Here is a 23606-nt window from a genome sequence, read left to right on the forward strand (position 1 = left end):
AACCCTTCAGCTATGATGTTGAGAGTTGGAAATATCTCACGGCTAATTGCACAAGCCGAGAAGTAGAGGGACTGGTTCAGCCAGCACGAGCCCCAGCACCCAGATCTCCCGAAGGAGAAATGGCAGACAGCAGCATTCAGTCTACCCCATGCCCGGGAAACGTGAAGGGTCGCCACCTTCATGTACAGAGGACGACCCCTTGCGGGCTCAATAACTCCCCCTATGCATTCACCAATGAGGTGATCAGCGCTCAATGTTTAAACCGTGGTTGGGGGCGGGGTGCAATGTTCCCTCACTGCCCATTCAAAATTCCGCACACGCACGGGTTTTCCATTTAAAAGCCGGTGAGCCGGCTGCGCGGGACCTCCAGAGCGCGGTGACGCAGCTTAAAGGGAACATTGGTGGGGTGTCAAAATTCAAAACCCTCCCTTTGTCAGCTGATTGAACGGTGAGAAACCCCCCCTTAAAGGAAACAGCTCTGGGGTTGGAGAGAGGGGACAGCTACGTGCTGTCGTACAAACAAATGTATATATTTTTGAAACAACTGCAGCTCTTTTTACCTGTTCTCTTCCCCCCACCCCCCACCCCCCACCCCCTCCCACTCCCCCCACACAAAAAAAAATGTCCCCTCAAGATTTACAGGCTGAAGAATTCCTGGTGTTTTGGGTTTCCTGTCCTCTAGTAATCAAGATTGGGCGCTGCTTTCAGATTACAGAATACCGCAGTCTGCTCCGGCTGCAACCTGCTGTTCTGTTCTCAGCATCTAATTGGTTGTTGTTCAGGAAGCTCTCCAGCCAAACCATCTAGAATCCAGTTTACAGTCCAGGCAGTGATTTTGCACAGTGCCTGGAGGTGGTATTGTACTGCAGTGAAGACACAGCAAACAATGCTACAGCAGTGCTAACACAGCCGAGGGCGTCTCACACACAACACGCCCACAGAACGACAGGGACAACGCTGACATTCCAGAGCAAATCAAGTGGGGGGGGGGGGGGGGGGGTGGGAGGAGAAAATCTACAAATGCTGGAAATCTAAAAATCAGAAAACCAAGTACAAAGTCTGCCATATCAGAGAGAGGCTAATGTGACTTTTTTTAAATCCAGATTTACAGATCTACTGTTCATTCACAGCACTTTCTGCTTTTATTAGACCAATAAAGCACTCTGCTCCAGCTTACGCTTAAATAGGGCCTTTAACATAACAGAAGGGTCCCAAGATGTTTCTCACAGGGGCTGATTGGACACAAGGGGAACCGGGACAAGGCTAATGGAGAAAGTCACAGGCGAGGCTGCAGAAAAAGGTTTTGAAAGGTAGGAAGAGATGTGACCAGCAACATTCCCCCTAATTTTATTTTGGGTGTGCGGCCCCTTTAAGGGGCTGCACGGCCCAAGTCACAGTTTCGCGCATGCGCAAAGTTTAACACTGGAAAAGCCGGTCCCAGATTGTGCAGGACTGGCAGACGGATGCGCAACTTAGAGGGAACATTGGTGACAAGGCGGGCAGGTTTAGGAAAAAAATTCTGAAGTCCGGGATTGCGACAGCTGAAGACTACCACAGGCGGAGGAGGTGGGGGAGGGACAGGCGGCACAGGGGGCAAGACTCGAACGCAACGGGCGCAAGCTGGGCTTCCCGAGATCCACCCGACACAAAGTGAAACACATCGGGAACTGCAGCACCCTCACCCTGTCCCACTCACCCATCATCCCTGTCCTCCACCCTCTGCTGCCACCCACCCCTGCCATCCCCTCACACAATGACTTCAAAATCCTCAACTCAATGGGCCGAATGTCCTCCTGTGCTGTACTATCCTAGTCAACAAATCCCTGCACAAGTTCATTCCACTCTTCCGAGTTCATTCCATTCTTCCGCTATCACCTCCTTCACAGGATGAAAAACCAGCAGAAGAGGTGCGCTACACCAGGGGACGAGGAGGAATGACTGGGATTTATTAAAAGGTGCCTTAGACAATGGATTCATTTGCAATGCAGTAACTTGTATAGGCAAAGGCGGCAGCCATTTTCACACTGCAAGATCTCTCCGACCAGTGAATGGGTTTTTGGAGGAATATTGGCCGGGTCACAAGGAGAACTCCTTGTAGTACTGTAGAAAAGAGAAGGCTGAGGGGTGACCGGATAGAGGTCTTTAAAATGATGAAGGGGTTTGATAGGGTAGATGTAGAGAAAATGTTTCCCTTGTAGGGGAAACCAGAACTAGGGGCTATAAATAGAAGATAGTCACTAATAAATCCAATAGAGAATTCAGGAGAAACTTAGAATGTGGAACTCGCTACCACAGGGAGTGGTTGAGGCAGGCGAATAGCATAGATGCCTTTAAGGGGAAGCTAGATAAGTACATGAAGGAGAAAGGAACAGAAGGATATGCGGAGAGTGTTAGATGAAGAGGGGTGGGAGAAGGCTCATGTAGAGCATAAACGCCAGCATCAACCAGTTGGGTCGAATGGCCCGTTCTGGGCGGTGGACTCTATGTACAAGGAGCCCCCCAACTCCCCGCTCTCCGAGTAGTGCCAGAGTCAACAGACAGAACATGGCCTTGGTTTAGCAGCTCATGTGAAGGACAGCACTCCCTCTATATTAGAGTGTCAGCTAACATTACACACATCCTAGTGGGAGACATGAACCCCTAACCTCTGACTCAAGAGCGAGGGCTACCAACTAAGTCAAACAGGCATCGCAAGGGTATGAGGTAGGTCGAACAAACGTGCTAAACTACTGCTTCCTGTTAAGTGCAACATTTATGGCAATTCAAATATAATAAAGTGATTGCAGGAATTCAAGGACATTGCACTCATGACCCCAGGACTGTTGCAGTCGCAAATATTTTACTCCCCAACCCCTGGGCCCCATTTCCAAACTACAAGGTATCACAAGAAGGTCCAATGGTCGTGGGTTCAAGCCTTGCTTGGGCATATCATCTACACTCCAGTGCAATACTGAGGGAGTGCTGTATTGTCAGGAGTGCTGTCTTTTGTAGGAGATGTTAAACCAAGGCCCCACCTGCCGGCTTAAGTGGACGTAAAAAGATCCCAAACCGCACGATTCTTGGGCAACATTCACCCCTCAATCAACACCTCCAAAAAAACTAATTATCTGGTCATTTACCTCCCTGCTGTTTGTGGGAGCTTGCTGTGCGCAAACTGGCTACTGCATTTCTCTCCATAACACTTCAAAAGTAACTGATTGGCTGTGAAGTGTTTTGGACATCCTGAGGGCACGATAGGAACTGCATAAATCAAGTTCTTTCTTGCATGATGGATGGAATAGATTTGACAAAACATGCTACGTACATCAAACAGTGCGACCAGCTTTAAATCCACAGATCCCAGCGTTAACTGTCCTGAGAATCAATGCACTTGGAGCCTGCAGGAACTTCACACAAAACATTAAGCCAACGGTTTCAAACCTCCGAAACCTCAGTAGTTTAACGCGGTCCTCGCCTTCCTCCTTACACTCACTCCGACTCTTGCAGAACTCTTCCTCCCACATCCTATCCCACACGACATCCTTCTCACGGTCACCCTGCCTCACTAACCTCCACTGACTCATCTCCCCAGCACTTTGATTTTAAAATCCTAGCTTACAAATTCCACTTTGAACCGTCTGTGCCCAGCCCCTTGCATCTAGCCTCGACTTTCCCACCTCACAACAGAGGAGAACCCTGTCTAACGGTATTTTCATCAACGGAGTACTTGATTAAATGGCAGGATCAGCTTGTGCTCATCAAGATGAGGGATGTTAGTGAAAAATGAAATATTTTCCATGTCAGACACCTAGGGGGGGATGTTAACATGGGTGAGCAGGTGGAGGGTTAAAGCAAGAAAAATTCCAAGCACGTCGGGAAGTCGGCTCCAACCCTCTCACTTCCAAGTTTTACGAAGGCGCGACAAGGAGCGGGTAGCCCTGCTGCCAGGAGGCCGGCTTCGTGAATCGCACCGAGCTGGACCTGCAGCCTGCTCACCGCCTGACTGGAAGTCAAGCTCGTCAATCAGGCTGACTTCCGGGCGGGGAACCTGTCAGGGCCACGGGTTGCACACTGTGGAGTTAAAACTCCATAGCATGCGGGGAAATCCCGTCCGAAACTCTCCCCCGCCCGTGTAAATATCCAGGCTCTAATGTCAGTAGCAAGCATTCCCTGGTCAGGTACAACACAATTAAACACAGAGTAAAACCCCTCCACGCTCTGCCTTTCAAGGTGCCTTGGCCCAAACTTGAAGACCATTTATTAAACCAGTGCGAATCATTCCCTCCCCATTTCCCACACCAGCCATCCCGTCACTTCTCAAGCGAGACGGGCGTTTTATTGGCAAACTAAGGACGACTTTGAGCTGTGCACTCTGGCACACTGAGCATCTGGATTCAGCCTGCCCAAAGTCACCACACGGCACCCTTACAGCAGGGAGGAGGCCCCCATCGCAAATATAAAGAGTGTTTGGCTAACAGGAACACTGTCGCAGGTGCATCCCCGACGAGGAGGTAGCTGCAGGGGTGGTACTGCCAGTGTAACGCACTTACCCCTTTATGTGCCCCACAGTGGAATATAACTGCCTCCTTCCTTTGTGGAAAAATCCTTAGTTGAAGAGCTCGTCCAGAGATCCCAGGATGCAGGCATTTCCTCGGAGCAAAGCAGACACAGTTCGCCGACATCACGCGGAAGGCTCCTTGCACAGCGCGCCCGGGCACGGCCGTGGTTGGTCTGTTTTACCGTCTGACTGGGGCTGTGGTTCCCTTTTAAACGCGGTGCCCTCCGAGTTTTGCTGTGTTAATAGAAAAAGACTTCGCTGAGGACCCCCGCGGAGCAGCACTTCAACAAAGGGATTTTCCACAAAGCTAGAAAGTGGTTTAAAGATGACATGATGTGGGGCACGCAAGGTAATAAATACCTTGGCAATGAAAGTCGCCCTCCCTGTTCCCCGGGCTACACAGCCTAAACGGTCTTTTTTACACGATATGGATTTATAACTGTCATAAGTTCAGCTAAAATGGACTAATCTTACTGTTGGAAAATAAAATGCACCTTTACCTGATCAGTGGGGATTTTGGTTTCTTGCGATATTGCCTCGCGGAGTTTGGCCACTGTACCCGACAGTGGAACTGCTACCCCTATTCTCATGCAATGCGAACATTTTCCTTCGTAAACCACGGTGATGTTCAACGGCCTGTAAAAGAAAAAAGAGGTAAAAGATACATTTATTTCATAAGAACATAGGAATTAGAAGCAGGAGTAGGCCATACGGCCCCTCGAGCCTGCTCCGCCATTCAATAACATCATGGCTGATCATCGACCTCAACTCCACTTTCCCGCCCGCTCCCCATGAGTCCAAAAATCTATCGGCCTCAGCCTTGAATATACTCAACGATTCAGCCTCCACAGCCCTCGGGCAGAGAATTCCAAAGATTCACAACCCTCTGAGTGAAGAAATTCCTCATCTCAGTCCTAAATGGCCGACCCCTTATCCTGAGACTGTGCCCCCTGGTTCTAGACTCTCCAGCCAGGGGAAACAACCTCTCAGCATCTACCCTGTCAATCCCCCTCAATCTTGTATGTTTCAATGAGATCACCTCTCATTCTTCTAAACTCCAGAGAGTATCGGCCCATTCTACACAATCTCTGATCATAGGACAGCCCCCTCATCCCAGGAATCAATCTAGTGAACCTTCGTTGCACCGCCTCTAAGGTAAGTATAACCTTCCTTAGATAAGGAGACCAAAACTGTGCACAGTACTCCAGGTGTGGTCTCGCCAAGGCCCTGTACAATTGTAGCAAGACCTCCTTACTCTAGTACTCCAACCCCCTTGCAATAAAGGCCAACATGCCATTTGCCTTTCCGGTCAGTAATAATTAAACTTGCATCCATGATTAGTTTAGGGTTCTGTACTAGCGACTGGGTCTGAGCAAAAAGAATCAAACGCGCAGCTGTCAGTGAGAAAGTCAAATGGGAACAAATGTGCCAGCAAGCTCCTCCATTCCCTACCCTCCACCTCGGTGCAATCTATTCCCATTCTCTGCCCGCACCCCCTCCCCCCCCGTGCATCCTGTACCCATCTACCCGCCCCCCCCCCCGTGCATCCTGTACCCATCTACCCGCCCCCCCACCGTGCATCGTGTACCCATCTACCCGCCCCCCCCACCGTGCATCCTGTACCCATCTACCCGCCCCCCCACTGTGCATCGTGTACCCATCTACCCGCCCCCCCACCGTGCATCGTGTACCCATCTACCCGCCCCCCCACCGTGCATCGTGTACCCATCTACCCGCCCCCCCACCGTGCATCGTGTACCCATCTACCCGCCCCCCCACCGTGCAATCTACTGCACCCCCTCCCCCATACCCATCTACCCGCCCCCCCCACCATGCAATCTACTGCACCCCCTCCCCCGTGCACCCTCTACCCATCTACCCGCCCCCCCACTGTGCAATCTACTGCACCCCCTCCCCCCGTGAAACCTACTCCCCACTCCCCCACCCCATGTAAACCTGCTCCCCCCCAGTGCAACCTGCTCCCCCCCTCTTGCAGCCCGCTCCCCGCCCCCCCCCGCCCAACCCGCTCCCCCCCCCGTGCAACCTGCTCCCCGCTCCCTCCCCCCGTGCAACCTGCTCCCCGCTCCCTCCCTCCGTGCAACCTGCTCCCAGCTCCCTCCCCCCCGCCCAACCCGCTCCCCGCCACCTGCTCCCCCCCCCCCGCCCCCGTGCAACCTGCTCCCTGCTCCCTCCCTCCGTGCAACCTGCTCCCCGCTCCCTCCCTCCGTGCAACCTGCTCCCCACTCCCTCCCCCCGTGCAACCTGCTCCCGGCTCCCTCCCCCCGTGCAACCCGCTCCCCGCTCCCTCCCCCCGTGCAGCCTGCTCCCCGCTCCCTCCCCCCGTGCAACCCTTTCCCATCCTCCTCCAGCACAGTCCAAGCTTTAGCCCATGGGCTTCTCACTCACACCCGATGCCCGGCAATATGGCCTTCGCCGACAAGCTAGTCGGTTCTACTGATGCTGATATTTCCTCTCAATGTTGTTGGCCTGGAGGCTGGGAAGAGGCTGTTCTTGGCCAATGCTGCCATCTGAATCTATAGACTTGCAGGATTCTGGCCCGCGATGGAGTGAAGTGGCTGCCTCAGCAACATGTTGGGGAAAACAAGCCCAGAACGATTCTCAGCAAGGCTTACAATGACTGGCTACCCATCGTGGAGGAAGGCAGGATGCCTGGGGCTCTGGCTATGTGCCTTTCTCAATACTACCTTAATGAGAGTTGTAAAAACAAACCAGCACTTGGCACCAACACACAGAGTCTCGTTAGAAAACAGCCATTTGAAAAAAAGGAGCACGCCTGAATGAGAACTATAAATACATTTCCTCCACGGGGAACTAATTAATCTAATCACATTGCAGCTACTCCATTAACACAAAAAATAAAATCTATTATTTAAATAAAAAAAGAGCCCCTACACAGTGCTCAATATTTCACTATTTTATAGCACATTAAAAAGCAATAGCCTTGAAATTACACTCATGGTATTCTGGCAGGCAAACACTTAACCTATTCACACTCCCATTTTACGGGAGGTATTAACCCATTTCTGGTTAATGGCTATGAAAATAGTAAAGGATGGAATTTCACAGACACATGAAGCGATCTGGTGTTTGTGTGATACGAAGCCAACTCCCTGACATTTCTTTCCAGCCTGTTTACACTAATGATTCCGAAATAGTGCCGGTGCAAATTTTCTGACACATCTCAAGAGGCTGAAGGCTCTGAAATGAGCTCAACAATGTGTTCCATACATAATTGAAAACAGCACCACTTTCATTTCTGATTAGACAGTGACATAACCACACCGAAGAGCACATTTCAGCATGCATTATACTCTCATAACCATTGGGCTTATGTTGCTGCCAGCCAGTCTGACAAAGAGCTGCAAAGTGTTTTACAGCCCACGGTGAGCCAGCAAGATGAATATCAGCATTCATAGCGATGCTTCCCCTCGTCACCAAATGCCAGTCTTCTAAATACCAACATCCACTGAAAGCTGGCCAGCGAGGAGTCGCTGCCCAATGTTATGCTACATCTTCATCACAGGACTCGATGGCAAGTGGAAGAGATTACAAAAACGTCGCATCATGGAATGAGGAGTTTGAGTCCGGGATTCCTCACTAGCTGGGAAGCTCCGGGAAGCACAGAGCAGAGGTCAGGGGTTTGCTGCTAGTGTCAGGGTTCAGAATGGCAATGAACGAGGCTTGGGATAAGGTTACATACCCACCCTTGCACACTCAGAATTGTAGAATGGTTACAGCACAGAAGGAGGCCATTCGGCCCGTCGAGCCCGTGCCGGCTCTCTGCAGGAGCACTTCAGCCAGTCCCACTCCCCACCCTTTCCCCGTAGTCCTGCAAATATTTTCCTTCAGGTACTTATCGAATTCCCTTTTGAAAGCCACGATTGAGTCTGTCTCCACCACCCTTTCAGGCAGTGCATTCCAGGTCCTAACCATTCACTGCGTAAAAAAGATTTTCCTCATGTCACCTTTGGTTCTTCTGCCAATCACCTTAAATCTGTGTCCTCTGATTCTCAACCCTTCCGCCAATGGGAACAGTTTCCCTCTATCTACTCTGTCCAGACCCCTCATGATTTTGAACACCTCTATCAAATCTCCTCTCAACCTTCTCTGCTCCAAGGAGAATGACCCCAGCTTCTCCAGTCTATCCACGTAACTGAAGTCACTCATCCCTGGAATCATTCTCGTAAATCTTTTCTGCACCCTCTCGAAGGCCTTCACATCCTTCCTAAAGTGCGATGCCCAGAATTGGACACAATACTCCAGTTGAGGCCGAACCAGTGTTTTATTAAGGTTCATCATAACTTCCTTGCTGTTGTACTCTATGCTTCTATTTATGAAGCCCAGGATCCCACAAGCTTTTTTAACTGCTTTCTCAACCTGCCCTGCCACCTTCAATGATTTGTGTACATATACCCCCAGGTCTCTCTCTTCATGCACCCACTTTAGGATTGTACCCTTTAGTTTATATTGCCTCTCCTTGTTCTTCCTACCAAAATGTATCACATCGCACTTTTCTGCGTTAAATTTCATTTGCCACGTGTCCACCCATTCCACCAGCCTGTCTATGTCTTCCTGAAGTCTATCATTCTCCTCCTCACTGTTCACTATACTTCCAAGTTTTGTGTCATTTGCAGATTTTGAAATTGTGCCCTGTACACCCAAGTCCAAGTCATTAATGTATATCAAGAAAAGCAGTGGCCCTAGAACCAACCCCTGGGGAACACCACTGTATACCTTCCTCCAGTCCGAAAAACAACCGTTCACCACTACTCTCTGTTTCCTGTCACTTAGCCAATTCCATATCCATGCTGCCACTGTCCCTTTTATTCCATGGGCTTCAACTTTGCTGGCAAACCTATTATGTGGCACTTTATCAAACGCCTTTTGGAAATCCATGTACACCACATAGAGTATGAGAGTAAGCTTGCAGGGAACATAAAAACTGACTGTAAAAGCTTTTATAGATATGTGAAGAGAAAAAGATTGGTGAAGTCAAGCGTAGGTCCCTTGCAGTCAGAATCAGGGGAATTTATAACACGGAACAAAGAAATGGCAGACCAACTAAATACATACTTTGGTTCGGTCTTCACAAAGGAGGACACAAATAACCTCCCAGAGATGCCGGGGAACATAGGGTCTAATGAAAGGGAGGAACTGATAGAAATCAGTATTTGTAGGGAAATGGTGTTAGAGAAATTGACGGGATTGAAGGCCGATAAATCCCCAGGGCCTGATAATCTACATCCTAGGGTACTTAAGGAAGTGGCCCTAGAAATAGTAGATGCATTGCTGGTCATCTTCCAAAATTCGATAAGACTCTGGAACAGTACCCATGGATTGGCGGGTAGCTAATGTTACCCCACTGTTCAAAAAAGGTGGTAGAGAGAAAACGAGGCATTACAGACCGGTAAGCCTGACATCGGTAGTGGGGAAAATGCTAGAGTCCATTATAAAAGATGTAATCGCAGAGCACTTGGAAAACAGTGACCGGATTGGACAAAGTCAACATGGATTTACAAAAGGTAAATCGTGCTTGACTAATCTACTGGAATTTTTTGAGGATGTAACTGGTAAAATAGATAAGGGAGAACCAGTGGATGTGGTGTATTTGGACTTTCAAAAGGCTTTCGATAAAGTCCCACATAAGAGATTAGCGTGTAAAGGTAAGGCACATGGGATTGGGGGCAAGGTATTGACTTGGATAGAGAACTGGTTGGCAGACAGAAAGTAAAGAGTTGGAATAAACGGCTCTTTTTCCGAGTGGCAGGCAGTGACTAGTGGGGTACCACAGGGATCGGTCCTAGGACCCCAGCTATTCACAATATATATTAATGATCTGGACGAGGGAACTAGATGTAATATCTCCAAGTGTGCAGACGACACAAAGCTGGGTGGGCGTGTGTGCTGTGAGGAGGATGCCGAGAAACTCCAGTATGATTTGGACAGGTTGGGTGATTGGGCAGAAGCATGGCAGATGCAATAGAATGTGGATAAATGCGAGGTTATCCACTTTGGTGTCAAAAACAAGGCGGCAGATTATCTGAACAGCAATAGATTGGGAGAAGGGAAAGTGCAACGAGACCTGGGTGTCCTTGTGCACCAGTCGCTGAAGGTAAGCATGCAGGTGCAGCAGACGGTTAAGAAGGCAAATGGTATGTTGGCCTTCGTAGCGAGAGGGTTTGAGTACAGGAACAAGAATATCTTGCTGCAGTTGTACAGGGCCTTGGTGAGACCACATCTTGAGTATTGTGTGCAGTTTTGGTCGCCTTATCTGAGGAAGGATGTTCTTGCCATGGAAGGAGTGCAGCAAAGATTCACCAGGCTGATACCTGGGATGGCAGGAATGACGTATGAGGAGAGATTGGGTCGATTGGGCTTGTACTCGATGGAGTTTAGAAGAATGAGAGGGGATCTCATTGAAACTTATAAAATTCTAACAGGACTAAACAGACTAGATGCAGAAAGGATGTTCCCGATGGTCGGGGAGTCCAGAACCAGGGATCACAGTCTAAGGATAAGGGGTAAGCCATTTAGGACAGAGATGAGGAGGAATTTCTTCACCCAGAGAGTGGTGAACCTGTGGAATTCTCTACCACAGAGGCAGTAGAGGCCAATTCATTAAATATATTCAAGAAAGAGTTGGATATATTTCTTGAGGCTAAAGGGATCAAGGGATATGGGGAGAAGGCAGGGACAGGGTACTGAATTTGGATGATCAGCCATGATCTCATTGAATGGCGGAGCAGGCTCGAGGGGCCGAATGGCCTACTCCTGCTCCTATCAACCGCATTGCCCTCATCAACCCTCTCCGTTACCTCATCAAAAAGCTCGATCAAGTTAATTAAACACGATTTGCCTTTAACAAATCCATGCTGGCTTTCCTTAATTAATTCACACTTGTCCAAGTGACTGTTAACTTTGTCCCTGATTATCGTTTCTAAAAGCTTCCCCACTACCGAGGTTAAACTGACTGGCCTGTAGTTGCTAGGTTTATCCTTACACCCTTTTTTGAACAATGGTGTAACATTAGTAATTCTCCAGTCCTCTGGCACCACCCCCGTATCCAAGGAGGATTGGAAGATTATGGCCAATATCGCCGCAATTTCCTCCTTAACCTCCCTCAGCATCCAAGGATGCATCCCATCCGGTCCTGGTGACTTATCTACTTTACGTACAGCCAACCGTTCTAGTACCTCCTCTTTATCAATTTTTATCTCATCCAGTATCTCCACTACCTCCTCTTTCACTATGTCTTGGGCAGCACTTCTTCCTTGGTGAAGACAGATACAAAAGTATATTTAGTACCTCAGCCATGCACTCTGCCTCCACGCGTCGTTCTCCTTGGTCCCTAATCGGCCCCACCCCTCCTCTTACTACCCGTTTATTATTTATGTGCCTATCGATGACTTTTGAATTCCCTTTTGTTAGCTACCAATCTATTCTCACACTCTCGCTTTGCCCTGCTTATTTTCTTTTTCACTTCCCTCTGAATTTCCTGTATTCAGCCTGGTTCTCACACGTATTCTCAACCTGACATCTGTCATACGCACTCTTTTTCTGCTTCATCTTACTCTCTATCTCTTTCGTCATCCAGGGAGCTCTGGCTTTAGTTGCCCTACCTTTCCCCCTCGTGGGAATGTACCTCGACTGTACCCGAACCATCTCCTCTTTAAAAGTAGCCCATTGCTCGATTACAGTTTTGCCTGCCAATCTTTGATTCCAATTTACCCGGGCCAGATCCGTTCTCAATTCACTGAAATTTGCCTTCCTCCAATTAAGTATTTTTACTCCAGATTGCTCCCTGTCCTTTTCCATAGCTAATCTAAACCTTATGATACTATGATCACTGTTCCCTAAATGTTCCCCTGCTGAAACTTGCTCCACTTGCTCCAGTTCATTCCCCAGAACCAGATCCAGCAATGCCTCCTTCCTCGTTGGGCCGGAAGCATACTGATCAAGAAAGCTCTCCTGAACACACTTCAGAAATTCTTCCCCCTCTCTGCCCTTTACACTATTACTATCCCAGTCTATATTAGGATAATTGAAGTTCCCCATTATCACTACTCTATAGCTCTTGCTCCTCTCTGTAATTTCCCTGCAAACCTGCTCCTCTATATCCTTCCCACTAGTTGGTGGCCTACAAGATACACCTAATAATATAATGGCACCTCTACTTTTTCTTAACTCTAACCAAATAGATTCTGTCCTTGACCCCTCCAGGACATCCTCTCTCCCCAGCACTGTAATATTCTCCTTAACCAATACTGCCACCCTACCTCATTTCCTTCCGTCCCCATCTTTCCTGAACACCTTATATCCAGAAATATTTAAAACCCAATCCTGCCCTTTTCGCCATGGGCAATGCTTGGTGTAAGGAGAGAAAAGGGTTATATATTTGTGTGTTCTGTGACAAGGACCACTTACACAGGTCAGCCCTCAAGCACTATGAGCAGGAGTGCACCTTCACCTATCCAAACTGTAGCGAGCTCATGGTTAAAATAAACCCTCGTCACTGTAATTGGCTTACTGGATATATCCAGGCCTCACATGTTTTACCCAACTTCAAAAAGCAGCAAAATAAACCACATTAGACCATGGCTTAGACTATAAACTAGTGAACAGGTTAACAAACCGGAGCAAAGGACAAACAGCAGAGCACGGTAACGTACAAACGTAGCTACTTGTCTTCAGAATGTAGACAACAGGTTGTGCTGAAACTGGATTCCAGAGCTTAGGGCCTAGGCGGCTGACGGCAGGTCCGTCAATGGTGGAACTATAGAAAGTGGAGGGATATCGTTTTTATACAACTAGTGACCCATCTACTTTGGCCTGTAAAGCAGCACGAGGTAAAGTCTGGCAAAAACAATATTCACTTAACAGGAGTGAACTCCTTTAATCAGAATTAATAGAATAGGGCACAGCGTTTCTCTCTGCCAGCAGCAAAGCTTCCCAATCCACAGTGTGCGCCTGCAGTTGGCAGTTTATTTGATACCAACTGGCTATGGGGAAAAACTGCATTCAAGCCAATACTCCTAAACACTGCACCACTCCACGATACTCAAATTCAGGGCTTCAGATTGCTCCCATCGCTGGACATCAGCTCTGCTTGTTAATCCACCATTAGAGATGCTTCAACACAATTTCAAGTGAAAAAGAAACATCAGCTCCTCTCCTCCAGAAGCCAACAGGCATCTGAAGGATCTATTCTGATTGCAGCGGAGATTAATTCTATAGTGCTGGCCCTTGAATTTAAATCATCAAATAATTAGTCACGAACTGTTGAGCTGACTCCTCCACATGAGGCTGTCACTGCAGCTCAAATGTTCTCAACACCAACTCCTTTTGGAATGATGACACTTTATAATGAAATGCACTGAATGCAGTCTCAAAGCTCACTGCTGTTCCTGTCACAGAAAAAGTGCAAGATTCGTTGCACTGCCATTTACAAACTAGTAGAACATGGCTGCTCGGTACCTCAACTCCATTAACCCGCCTTTGCTCCCTACCCCTTGATACCCTTACCCAACAGCAAGAGATCTCTCAGTCCTGAAAGCTCCAAATGTCCCCCAGCATCCACAGGCTTTAGGGGAGAGTTCCACTACCCTGTGTGTGGGAAAAGCACTTCCTGATTTAACTCCTGAATGGCCGAGCTCTCATTTTGAAATTGTGCCCTCTGGCCCTGGCTTCCCCCACCAGAGGAAATGGTTTCTGCCTATCTACACTATCGAATCCCTTTACCAGGTTAGATCCTTATCATGGGTCTCTGCAGGCCAAGTTGTTTATGCTCGAGTATAACTGATGGAGGAACAACTTGTTTGCCGTAAGCTGCAGTCCTTGAATGCAAATGCAACTTTTAATGGGTTATAGTCCAACAGCTTTATTTGAAATCACAAGCTTTTGGAGCGCTGCTCCTTCCTGACGAAGGAGCAGCGCTCCGAAAGCTTGTGATTTCAAATAAAGCTGTTGGACTATAACCTGGTGTTGTGTGACTTCTCACATTTGTCCACCCCAGTCCAACACCGGCATCGCCACATCATAACTTTTAATGGCACACAGGACAACTGCTGGGGAACTATAATTGATCCGCTTGCTCCAGTACTAGGAGGGGGTGGGGGAAGAGAGAAGAGAGACTCAGCCAGTAACCACACTGGGGTAAAAATACAAGTCATAAAAGCACCTGCTGAACCAGACTCCAATATCTGACTCAGTCACATGGTATCTCACTGCTCCATCTGAACGCAAGGAGTAGATGACCGCACCAACACAAAGCCCGTCAATATTCCTGTGGTAAATCTGTCAGACAGCTCAATTTTCCTTATTGTAATCTCCCTGGGTACATGTGCGCTGTGTCAGAAGATAACAGCAACAGGCCAGCATTTGAACAAACTCCGCTGTTACTGATCTTCAGATAATCGTTTAATTCACCAGCCTCCGACAGAACCATAATTTAAACAAATGGCACCAGTTTTATTGCAACTTTTGATTGCAATCCCACGTAAAATTGTTGCCATTCATCATGCCCACCCTTTATTTCGAAATGGCTGAAACATTTACACCAACCTTTAATGCTTTTGAAATCGGGTTTTGGAAATGTGTCCTAATGGGAGTAAAATACAGCAATTAGCGTTAGTCAGAAAAACAGCAAGGCTGTGCTCTCGGCCTTACCAAGAAAAGAGAGAGCCCAGAGAATGTTTCATTTCGAGATTAATGTTTTCCCTCCAACTCAAGAGAGAGAGTTAAGATTGTTCATCACTTCATGGACATCATGCAACCAAAAAAGACAAGGTTCCTGCCAACACCACCTTGACACGCTGATGTGAGGAACTCTTTCATCACTGTGAGGAGTACACACCGCCAGTCCCAAAAGATCAGAACGCACGTGTGAAGTGAGTGGAGCCCCTCGTGACAACAACTTAGTTATACAAAAGCAAAATACTGCAGATGCTGGAAATCTGAAATAAAAACAGAAAATGCTGGAAACACTCAGCAGGTCAGGCAGCATCTGTGGAGAGAGAAACAGAGTTAACGTTTCAGGTCGATGACCCTTCATCAGAAGTGACAAAGGGTCATCGACCTGAAACATTATCTGTTTCTCCCTCAACAGATGCTGCCTGACCTGCTGAGTATTTCCAGCATTTTCTGTTTTTATTACATTTATATAGCGCCTTTAACGTAGTAAAACATCCCAGGGTGCTTCACAGGAGCATTAGCAAACAATATTTGACACCGAGCCACATAAGGAGGTATTCGGACAGGTGACCAAAAGCTTGGTCAAAGACTTTAAGGGGTGCCTTCAAAGGAGAGAAAGGCGGAGGTTCAGGGAGGGAATTCCAGTGCTTGGGGCCCAGGCAGGTGAAGGAACGGTGACAAGTGGTGGAGTGAAGGGAGTGGGAGATGCACAAGAGGCCAGAATTGGAGGAGCCCAAAGATCTCGGGGGGGTTGGAGGAGGTTACAGGGATAGGGAGGGGCGAGGCCAAGGAGGGATTTGAAAACAAGGATGAGAATTTTTCTTTTTTAAACGAGGCATTGCTGGACCAGGAATCAATGTAACCACTGCACATTTCAAAGTGACACCTCCCCTTTATTACAGCTATATTTTATTTCATTGCATGCTAAAGAGTGTCCATAGCAACTTGGACCAGGCATGAAGAAACCTGTGAAAGTTGCGATCGAATAGTGATAAATTCCACTTACACAATATACTCGAGCACAATTAGGGGCCGGCAGGTGTGCAGAACGAGACCCAAGCCTCACCCTTCAATCCCTTTATACTGAACAAGCAGACACATAGGGAGTGATTATTACGTAACCCACTCAGGATCGGAGGCAACACTGGTTTTACACGCCAGCCGGTTTTCTTTTCCATTGAAGTCAGTGGAAAGTAATATTGGTCGGGATGTAACACCAGCATTCCACCCGATCCCGTGGGTTTCCTGCCCGGAGAGTTAGGATAAAATTGCCCCCCTAAACTTCTAACTGTTAACACTGCACCGACATCAGCTACACATAGTTACCCTACTTCACTGATGGAACTGGGGTCTGAGTACACGTCAAAACGCATGCAAGAAGCACACAATCAGAATCGAGACTTCCCATTCATATAAAAAGCGAGAAAGTGAGGCCTCCAATCCCCCGAAACCTTCAGAGCTTCAGTTCTTCAAAAGTTCTCAGGCCTGAGAAAGGCTGCTTCCTGATTGGTGAATTTTGACCCATCAGGGTCCAGTCTTTCCCACCCCCCAGGCCCAGGAATATACAAAATAGGAGCAGGAGTCGGCCACATGGCCCCTCGAGCCTGCTCCGCCATTCAATAAGATCATGGCTGATCACCAACCTCAACTCCACTTTCCTGCCCGATCCCCATATCCCTCAAAGGCGATCTTATTGAAACATATAAGATTGTGAAGGGGTTGGATCGGGTGGATGCGGGGAGGATGTTCCCGATGATGGGTGAAACTAGAACTAGGGGGCATAGTCTTAGAATAAGGGGCTGCTCTTTCAAAACTGAGAGGAGGAGGAACTACTTCACTCAGAGGGTGGTAGGTCCATGGAATATGCTGCCCCAAAAAGCTGTAGAAGCTACATCATTACATAAATTTAAAACAGAAATAGACAGTTTCCTAGAAGTAAAGGGAATTAAGGGTTACGGGGAGCGGGCAGGAATTTGGACATGAGTCTAGGTTCGGATCGGTCATGGCCCTGTGGGTAGCGGAGCGGGCCCAGGGGCCGTGTAGCCTGATCCTGCTCCTATTTCGTGTGTCTAATTCTGTTAGATTCAGGAGATGGTTCTGTGATAGTGGATTGGCGGTTAGGATCAGATCAGCCATGATCTTATTGAATGGTGGAGCAGGCTCGAGGGGCCGATTGGCCTACTCCTGCTCCTATTTCTTATGTTCTTAATTCCCCTAGAGTCCAAAAATCTGTTGATCTCAGCCTTGAATATACTCAACGACTGAGCCTCGAGAGCCCGCTGGGGTAGAGAATTCCAAAGATTCACAACCCCCCCGAGTGAAGAAATTCCTCCTCATCTCAGTCCTAAATGGCCGACCCCTTATCCTGAAGACCCCTAGTTCTGGACTCTCCAGTCAGGAGAAACAGCCTCAACATCCACCCTGTCAAGCCCTCGAAGAATTTTATACGTTTCAATCAGCGTGGTGTGATTTGGTTTCTGAATTCCAGCTTCGCTTGTCATCTCCATACTGTGGGCTCAAGACAAACAGCAACCCCGTAGCTGGTTATGTCCTATCTTCTATGTTTCTATTGAGGCCAATTCATTAAATATATTCAAGAAGGAGTTAGATATATTTCTTAAGGCTAAAGGGATCAAGGGATATGGGGAGAAAGCAGGGACCGGGTACTGAATTTGGATGATCAGCCATGATCTCATTGAATGGCGGAGCAGGCTCGAGGGGCCGAATGGCCTACTCCTGCTCCTGTCTTCTATGTTTCGATGTTTCTACAATAGAGCGCGTAATGCGCACCCAGATCCCCTTACAGTAAGCTGGTACATCTGAAAGGAAACTCTGCAACCCTGGTCAATGCACAAGCGCCACAGTAATTGCCAATCCAGGTTACTTGTATTTTCACAGAAAAGTCAGACATAAGCACATGGTAAATGACAGGTCTGAAACACCACATGCTTTCATCTAAACCGGGATTACGTTTGAACGAGTAGAAATACCACTGTAGCCCCTTGCAGTTAGTGTAAAATCAACTTCTTCAGCCCCAATCTACAGCGCTGCTGCTCTGCTATACACAATGATACCAGGTGTCTGCAATGACCCAGTTATTCTTGGAGCCGATGCTCTAGATTATGCTTCCTCTTGTACTACCCGAACATTTTCACCCGCTATTTTACTTCTGATAATTCACAAGTCCTTCTCGGCACTAAAAAAAAAAGTGGAATTATCCAACAATTTGAATTAAGTAACATAAATAACCAGATAGTAAGAATTTACTGCTCAAAAATTGGAACCAGAGAACTTGAATTAAGTAACACTGAACTCAGAGTAGCCCGTGTAGAAACTTGGACACAAAAGACTGATCAACTGATTGAAGATTTGGTTAGGAGGCTTCTGATAGCCACAAGTCTGAATGCCAAAAGGATTTGCTGATTCTAGTAAGTATAACTAAACTTCAATTTGTAATTTTATGCAGTTATGAGAAGCTCTGCAATTATTGTAGCGGGGGAAACGATCTGTTTGGAAAGCTCACTGGAGCCTCAGTTACAATCCTGGGCTTTAAACACTGATTTTGTAAAAAAAAAAATATAAACTGAATTAGCATTTCTTTATTCTGCACACTCAAGTTTCCATCTTTAACTCATTTTGTAAGATTATTACACTGGACCAGCTTTCACATACAGCAGACACTTGGACTCCTTGAAATTAACAAATTCAATAGGGAAAGGAGTTTGGATTTTGGATGAAAGATGAAGGATACTAGTTCTGGGGAATAGAACACAGTATTTCAGACACAGTACAGGAAACTTTCGTTTATCCGCAGGTTAAATGTCCGGAAAGCTCTATCTACAGGCAAAATTCAGGAGTCGGTTCAGATCAGTTTTTTTCTTTTCGTTGCTTCTTTTCTCCAGTCCTGGCTCTGCAAGCGTCTCTGTAGCTAAGCAACAGCTTCAGCTAGACACTTCCAAGCTGCGCCGACTGTTTTGAAGCTGTTGCTAAGCAACAGGGTTTGTTGCTTCACACGGAGCTCTGAGCTCCGTATGTTTTAACATTAGCGCTGGTTTCTACAGCAGTTTTGATCTAACGGCACCAGCTCGGTCCTGTCAGTGCCGGATACCAGAAAGTTTCCTGTATGAAGTAATGCTAGGCCAGCTACAGTATGGTTAGACGCGGAGTAGAGCTCCCTCTGCACTGCCCAATAACATGCCTCAGACCCAGCCACCGAAGCCTGTCCCCTCTACTGCACCAATGTGCCATTTTTCAAATGGGCGAAGTGGGATTTCCAAGTTAGTGTCACATTATGGACGGTATTGTACTGTGGACACATGCCAAGAACTGGACTGAGGCCGTGTCAACTCATCTCGGGAGACCTTCACAACCAGACAGAAGAGATTTGAATCCAGATTCCAGAGTGGAAGGGCCAGTGTTTAACCCACTGCAGAGCACAGATCCCAGAAAATTAGTTATAGAAATTAAACTTTGTTTAGGAACAGGAGGAGGCCAGTCAGCCCCTCGGGCCCGAGCAGTCATTCTATGAGATCATGGCCGATCTGTACCTCAACTCCATTTACCCGCTGTTGCTCCATATCCCTCGATACCCCGACCCAACAACAATCTACCCATCTCGCGCTTGAAAGTTTCAATTGATCCCCAGCATCCACAGCCTTTTTGGGGAAATGAGTTCCAGATTTCCACTACACTTTCATAGAATCATGGAATGGTTACAGCACAGAAGGCGGCCATTTGGCCCGTCGAGCCCGTGCCGACTCTCTGCGAGTCCCACTCCCCCGCCCTTTCCCCATAGCCCTGCAAAGAATGTTCCTTCAGGTACTGATCCAACTCCCCTTTGAAAGATAAGATCGAGTCTGCCTCCACCACCCTGTCAGGCAGTGCATTCCAGATCTTAACCACTCGCTGCGTAATAAAGTTTTTTCTTACGCCGCCTTTGGTTCTTTTGCCAATCACCTTAAATCTGTGTCCTCTGGTTCTCGACCCTTCCGCCAATGGGAACAGTTTCTCTCTATCTATTCTGTCCAGACCCCTCATGATTTTGAACACCTCTATCAAATCTCCTCTCAATCTTCTCTGCTCCAAGGAGAACAACCCCAGCTTCTCCAGTCTATCCACGTAACTGAAGTCCCTCATTCCTGGAATCATTCTCGTAAATCTTTTCTGCACCCTCTCGAAGGCCTTCACATCCTTCCTAAAGTGCGGTGCCCAGAATTGGACACAATACTCCAGTTGGGGCTGAACCAATGTTTTATACAGGTTCATCATAATTTCCACACTTTTGTACTCTATCCCTCTATTTATGAAGCCCAGGATCCAGTATGCCTTTTTAAATGCTTTCTCAACCTGCCCTGCCACCTTCAACGATTTGTGCACACATACCCCCAGACCCCTCTGTTCATGCACCCACTTTAGGATTGTACCAGTTAGTTTATATTTCCTCTCCTCATTCTTTCTACCAAAATGTATCACTTCACACTTTTCAGTGTTAAATTTCATCTGCCACGTGTCCACCCATTCCACCAGCCTGTCTATGTCTTCCTGAAGTCTATCACTCTCCTCCTCACTGTTCACTATACTTCCAAGTTTTGTGTCATCTGCAAATGTTGAAGTTGTGTCCTGTACACCCAAGTCCAAGTCATTAATATATTATCAAGAAAAGCAGTGGTCCTAGAACCGACCCCTGGGGAACACCACTGTGTACCTTCCTCCAGTCCGAAAAACAACTGTTCGCCACTACTCTCTGTTTCCTGTCACTTAGCCAATTCCGTATCCATGCTGCCACTGTCCCTTTTATTCCATGGGCTTTAACTTTGCTGGCAAGCCTTTGTGTGAAAAATTTTTTTAAATAGCATTATTTTGCATTGCGCAGTAGACCTAGCCATTAGAAATAGTTTGAAACTCAGATAGTGAAGGTGTAAAATCACTAATCAAACTTTTATTGTGGCATCTTCTTTCCCTTCAAACTCAATGCCATCTCCCATCCGTTCCACAGCAAAGCTGCTCCATCTGCAGGCACCTGAGCAGATCGTGGACTTTACTGCCCTCCTCCCAGCCCTCCCCTGCCAACTCAGCATCACCCAGCCACGGTCAGGAGCTCTGCACCGAGGCACAATCCCAGCGCTCCACCAAACAGCCAATTGGTCATTAATTGATTCAAATCCGGTTTGCTCTTTCCTCCCAAAGATTTCTCTTCCCAACAAATCAACTCTCCACTCAATGCCGAGTCCAGCTGAGATTTGAATACTGCCCCCGTATCTGGTACAGTTCAAACTCCACTCACACCCCTGGCCGGGATACATGAAAAAGCTCATCCTTGTATGGGTGGTCCCTCTTTCGCCCCCAACCTCTCCCACGTCTCTCCACTGATCTCCTGTCTCTCTCCATTTATCCATGCTACTGACGTAATAAAACTCACTACGCACTTGGTTTGAGCGTAAAGCAAGGCTTTAATCAACTTGTTTCAGAACATGGAAGTCTAGTTGTACTTCACTAGTTCCTTGTCTTACAAAATGTCCCTGGCAAGCTGGGCCCACGCCCGAGTATTTATACTCCTCGGATGGCGCCACCAGCTGGCCATCCAGCGTTATTTCACGAGTAGTTTCTTGATGAATGATGAGATTTATAACAGCTACTATGGCCACTCTAACTGACCTTGCGGCTACCGTTCGAAGCTACCAACACACCACTCCACATGCAATTGCTCCACTCTGCATCCTCACTAAAAGCACCAAGCCACCTTCTACTCAAACACCTTCTCTCCCAGGACCTCTGAACTGTGCAACGTCAATTCTCTCAGTTTCCTCTTTTCTAAAAGCTACAGGCTTTTACATAGCCTTGCTGCTTGGTGTCACCTTAGCCCCGTTTTCTGAATTGCCTCATTCTTCGCAGCCTTGCCCCTTTTCCTGGGTTTCTCAATTAAAATGTCAATACAAGGGCACAAACATAATTCCATTCAAAGAGGAACTAACACCAGTGGTGAAGCTATGTCTTGAATCATTCACTCTTGACTGTGTCTCAGCCATCTCCCATTGTGTTTTTTTAAAAAATTAATTCCTGGGATGTGGGCGTCGCTGGCAGGGCCAGCATATATTGACCACCCCCAATTGCCCTCGAGAAGGTGGTGGTAAGCTGCCATTTCAGAGGGCAGTTAAGAGTCATCATTGCTGTGGGTCCGGAGTCCCATTTAGGCCAGATCGGGTAAGGATGGCAGATTTCCTTCCCTAAAAGGACATTAGTGAACCAGATGGGATTGTGTGTTAATCTGGTAGATTTGATCCTGAGAAATGTAAGTGAATGTCACACACCATCCTGACTTGGAAGTATATCGGCCGTTCCTTCATCGTCGCTGGGTCAAAATCCTGGAACTCCCTCCCTAACAGCACTGTGGGAGCACCTTCACCACACGGACTGCAGCGGTTCAAGAAATCAAGGGAGGAGATTGCAGGGGCTCTGACACAAATTTTCAGAACCTCTCTGGCCACAGGGGAGGTGCCAGAGGACTGGAGGACAGCTAACGTAGTACCATTGTTCAAGAAGGGTAGTAGGGATAAACCAGGGAATTACAGGCCAGTGAGCCTCACATCAGTGGTAGGGAAATTATTGGAAAAAATTCTGAGGGACAGAATTAGTCTCCACTTGGAGAGGCAAGGATTAATCAAGGATAGTCAGCATGGCTTTGTCAGGGGGAGATCATGTCTGACCAATTTGATTGAATTTTTCGAGGAGGTGAGTAGGTGTGTGGATGAGGGTAGTGCAGTTGATGTAGTCTACATGGACTCCAGTAAGGCTTTTGACAAAGTCCTGCATGGGAGACTGGTCAAGAAGGTAAGAGCCCATGGAATCCAGGGCAATTTGGTACATTGGATCCAAAATTGACTTAGTGGCAGGAGGCAGAGGGTGATGGTCGAAGGTTGTTTTTTTTGACTGGAAGCCTGTGTCCAGTGGTGTACCGCAGGGATCGGTGTTGGGTCCTTTGCTGTTTGTAGTGTACATTCATGATTTAGATATGAATGTAGGAGGTATGATCAGTAAGTTTGCAGATGACACAAAAATTGGTGGAGCGGTAAATAGCGAGGAGGGAAGCCTCAAGCTACAGGACGACATAGACGGGTTGGTCAGATGGGCAGAACAGTGGCAAATGGAATTTAACCCTGAAAAGTGTGAGATGATGCATTTTGGGAGGACTAACAAGGCAAGGGAATACACAATGAATGGTAGGACCCTAGGAAGGACAGAGGATCAGAGGGACCTTGGTGCGCATGTACATAGATCCCTGAAGGCAGCAGGACAGATAGATAAGGTGGTTAAAAAGGCATATGGGATACTTATATTCTATGCCTCAGCTAATGAAGGCAAG

The 23606-nt window shown here is 47.5% G+C and overlaps 1 protein-coding gene across 1 annotated transcript in view; it reads right to left on the reverse strand.

The window, feature by feature from the left end:
• usp31 (ubiquitin specific peptidase 31) overlaps window positions 1–23606 on the reverse strand; it is a 112883-nt gene that overhangs the window by 31108 nt on the left and 58169 nt on the right. The window contains exon 5 of the mRNA XM_086000063.1: window positions 5038–5173. Within this exon, the coding sequence (XP_085856189.1) occupies window positions 5038–5173 (136 nt within the window). The remainder of the gene's footprint in view (window positions 1–5037; window positions 5174–23606) is intronic.

This window comes from Somniosus microcephalus, chromosome 11 (assembly GCF_052327205.1).
Source record: "Somniosus microcephalus isolate GS21.2 chromosome 11, FLI_Smic_1.0, whole genome shotgun sequence".
In the NCBI taxonomy this organism is placed as follows: domain Eukaryota; kingdom Metazoa; phylum Chordata; class Chondrichthyes; order Squaliformes; family Somniosidae; genus Somniosus; species Somniosus microcephalus.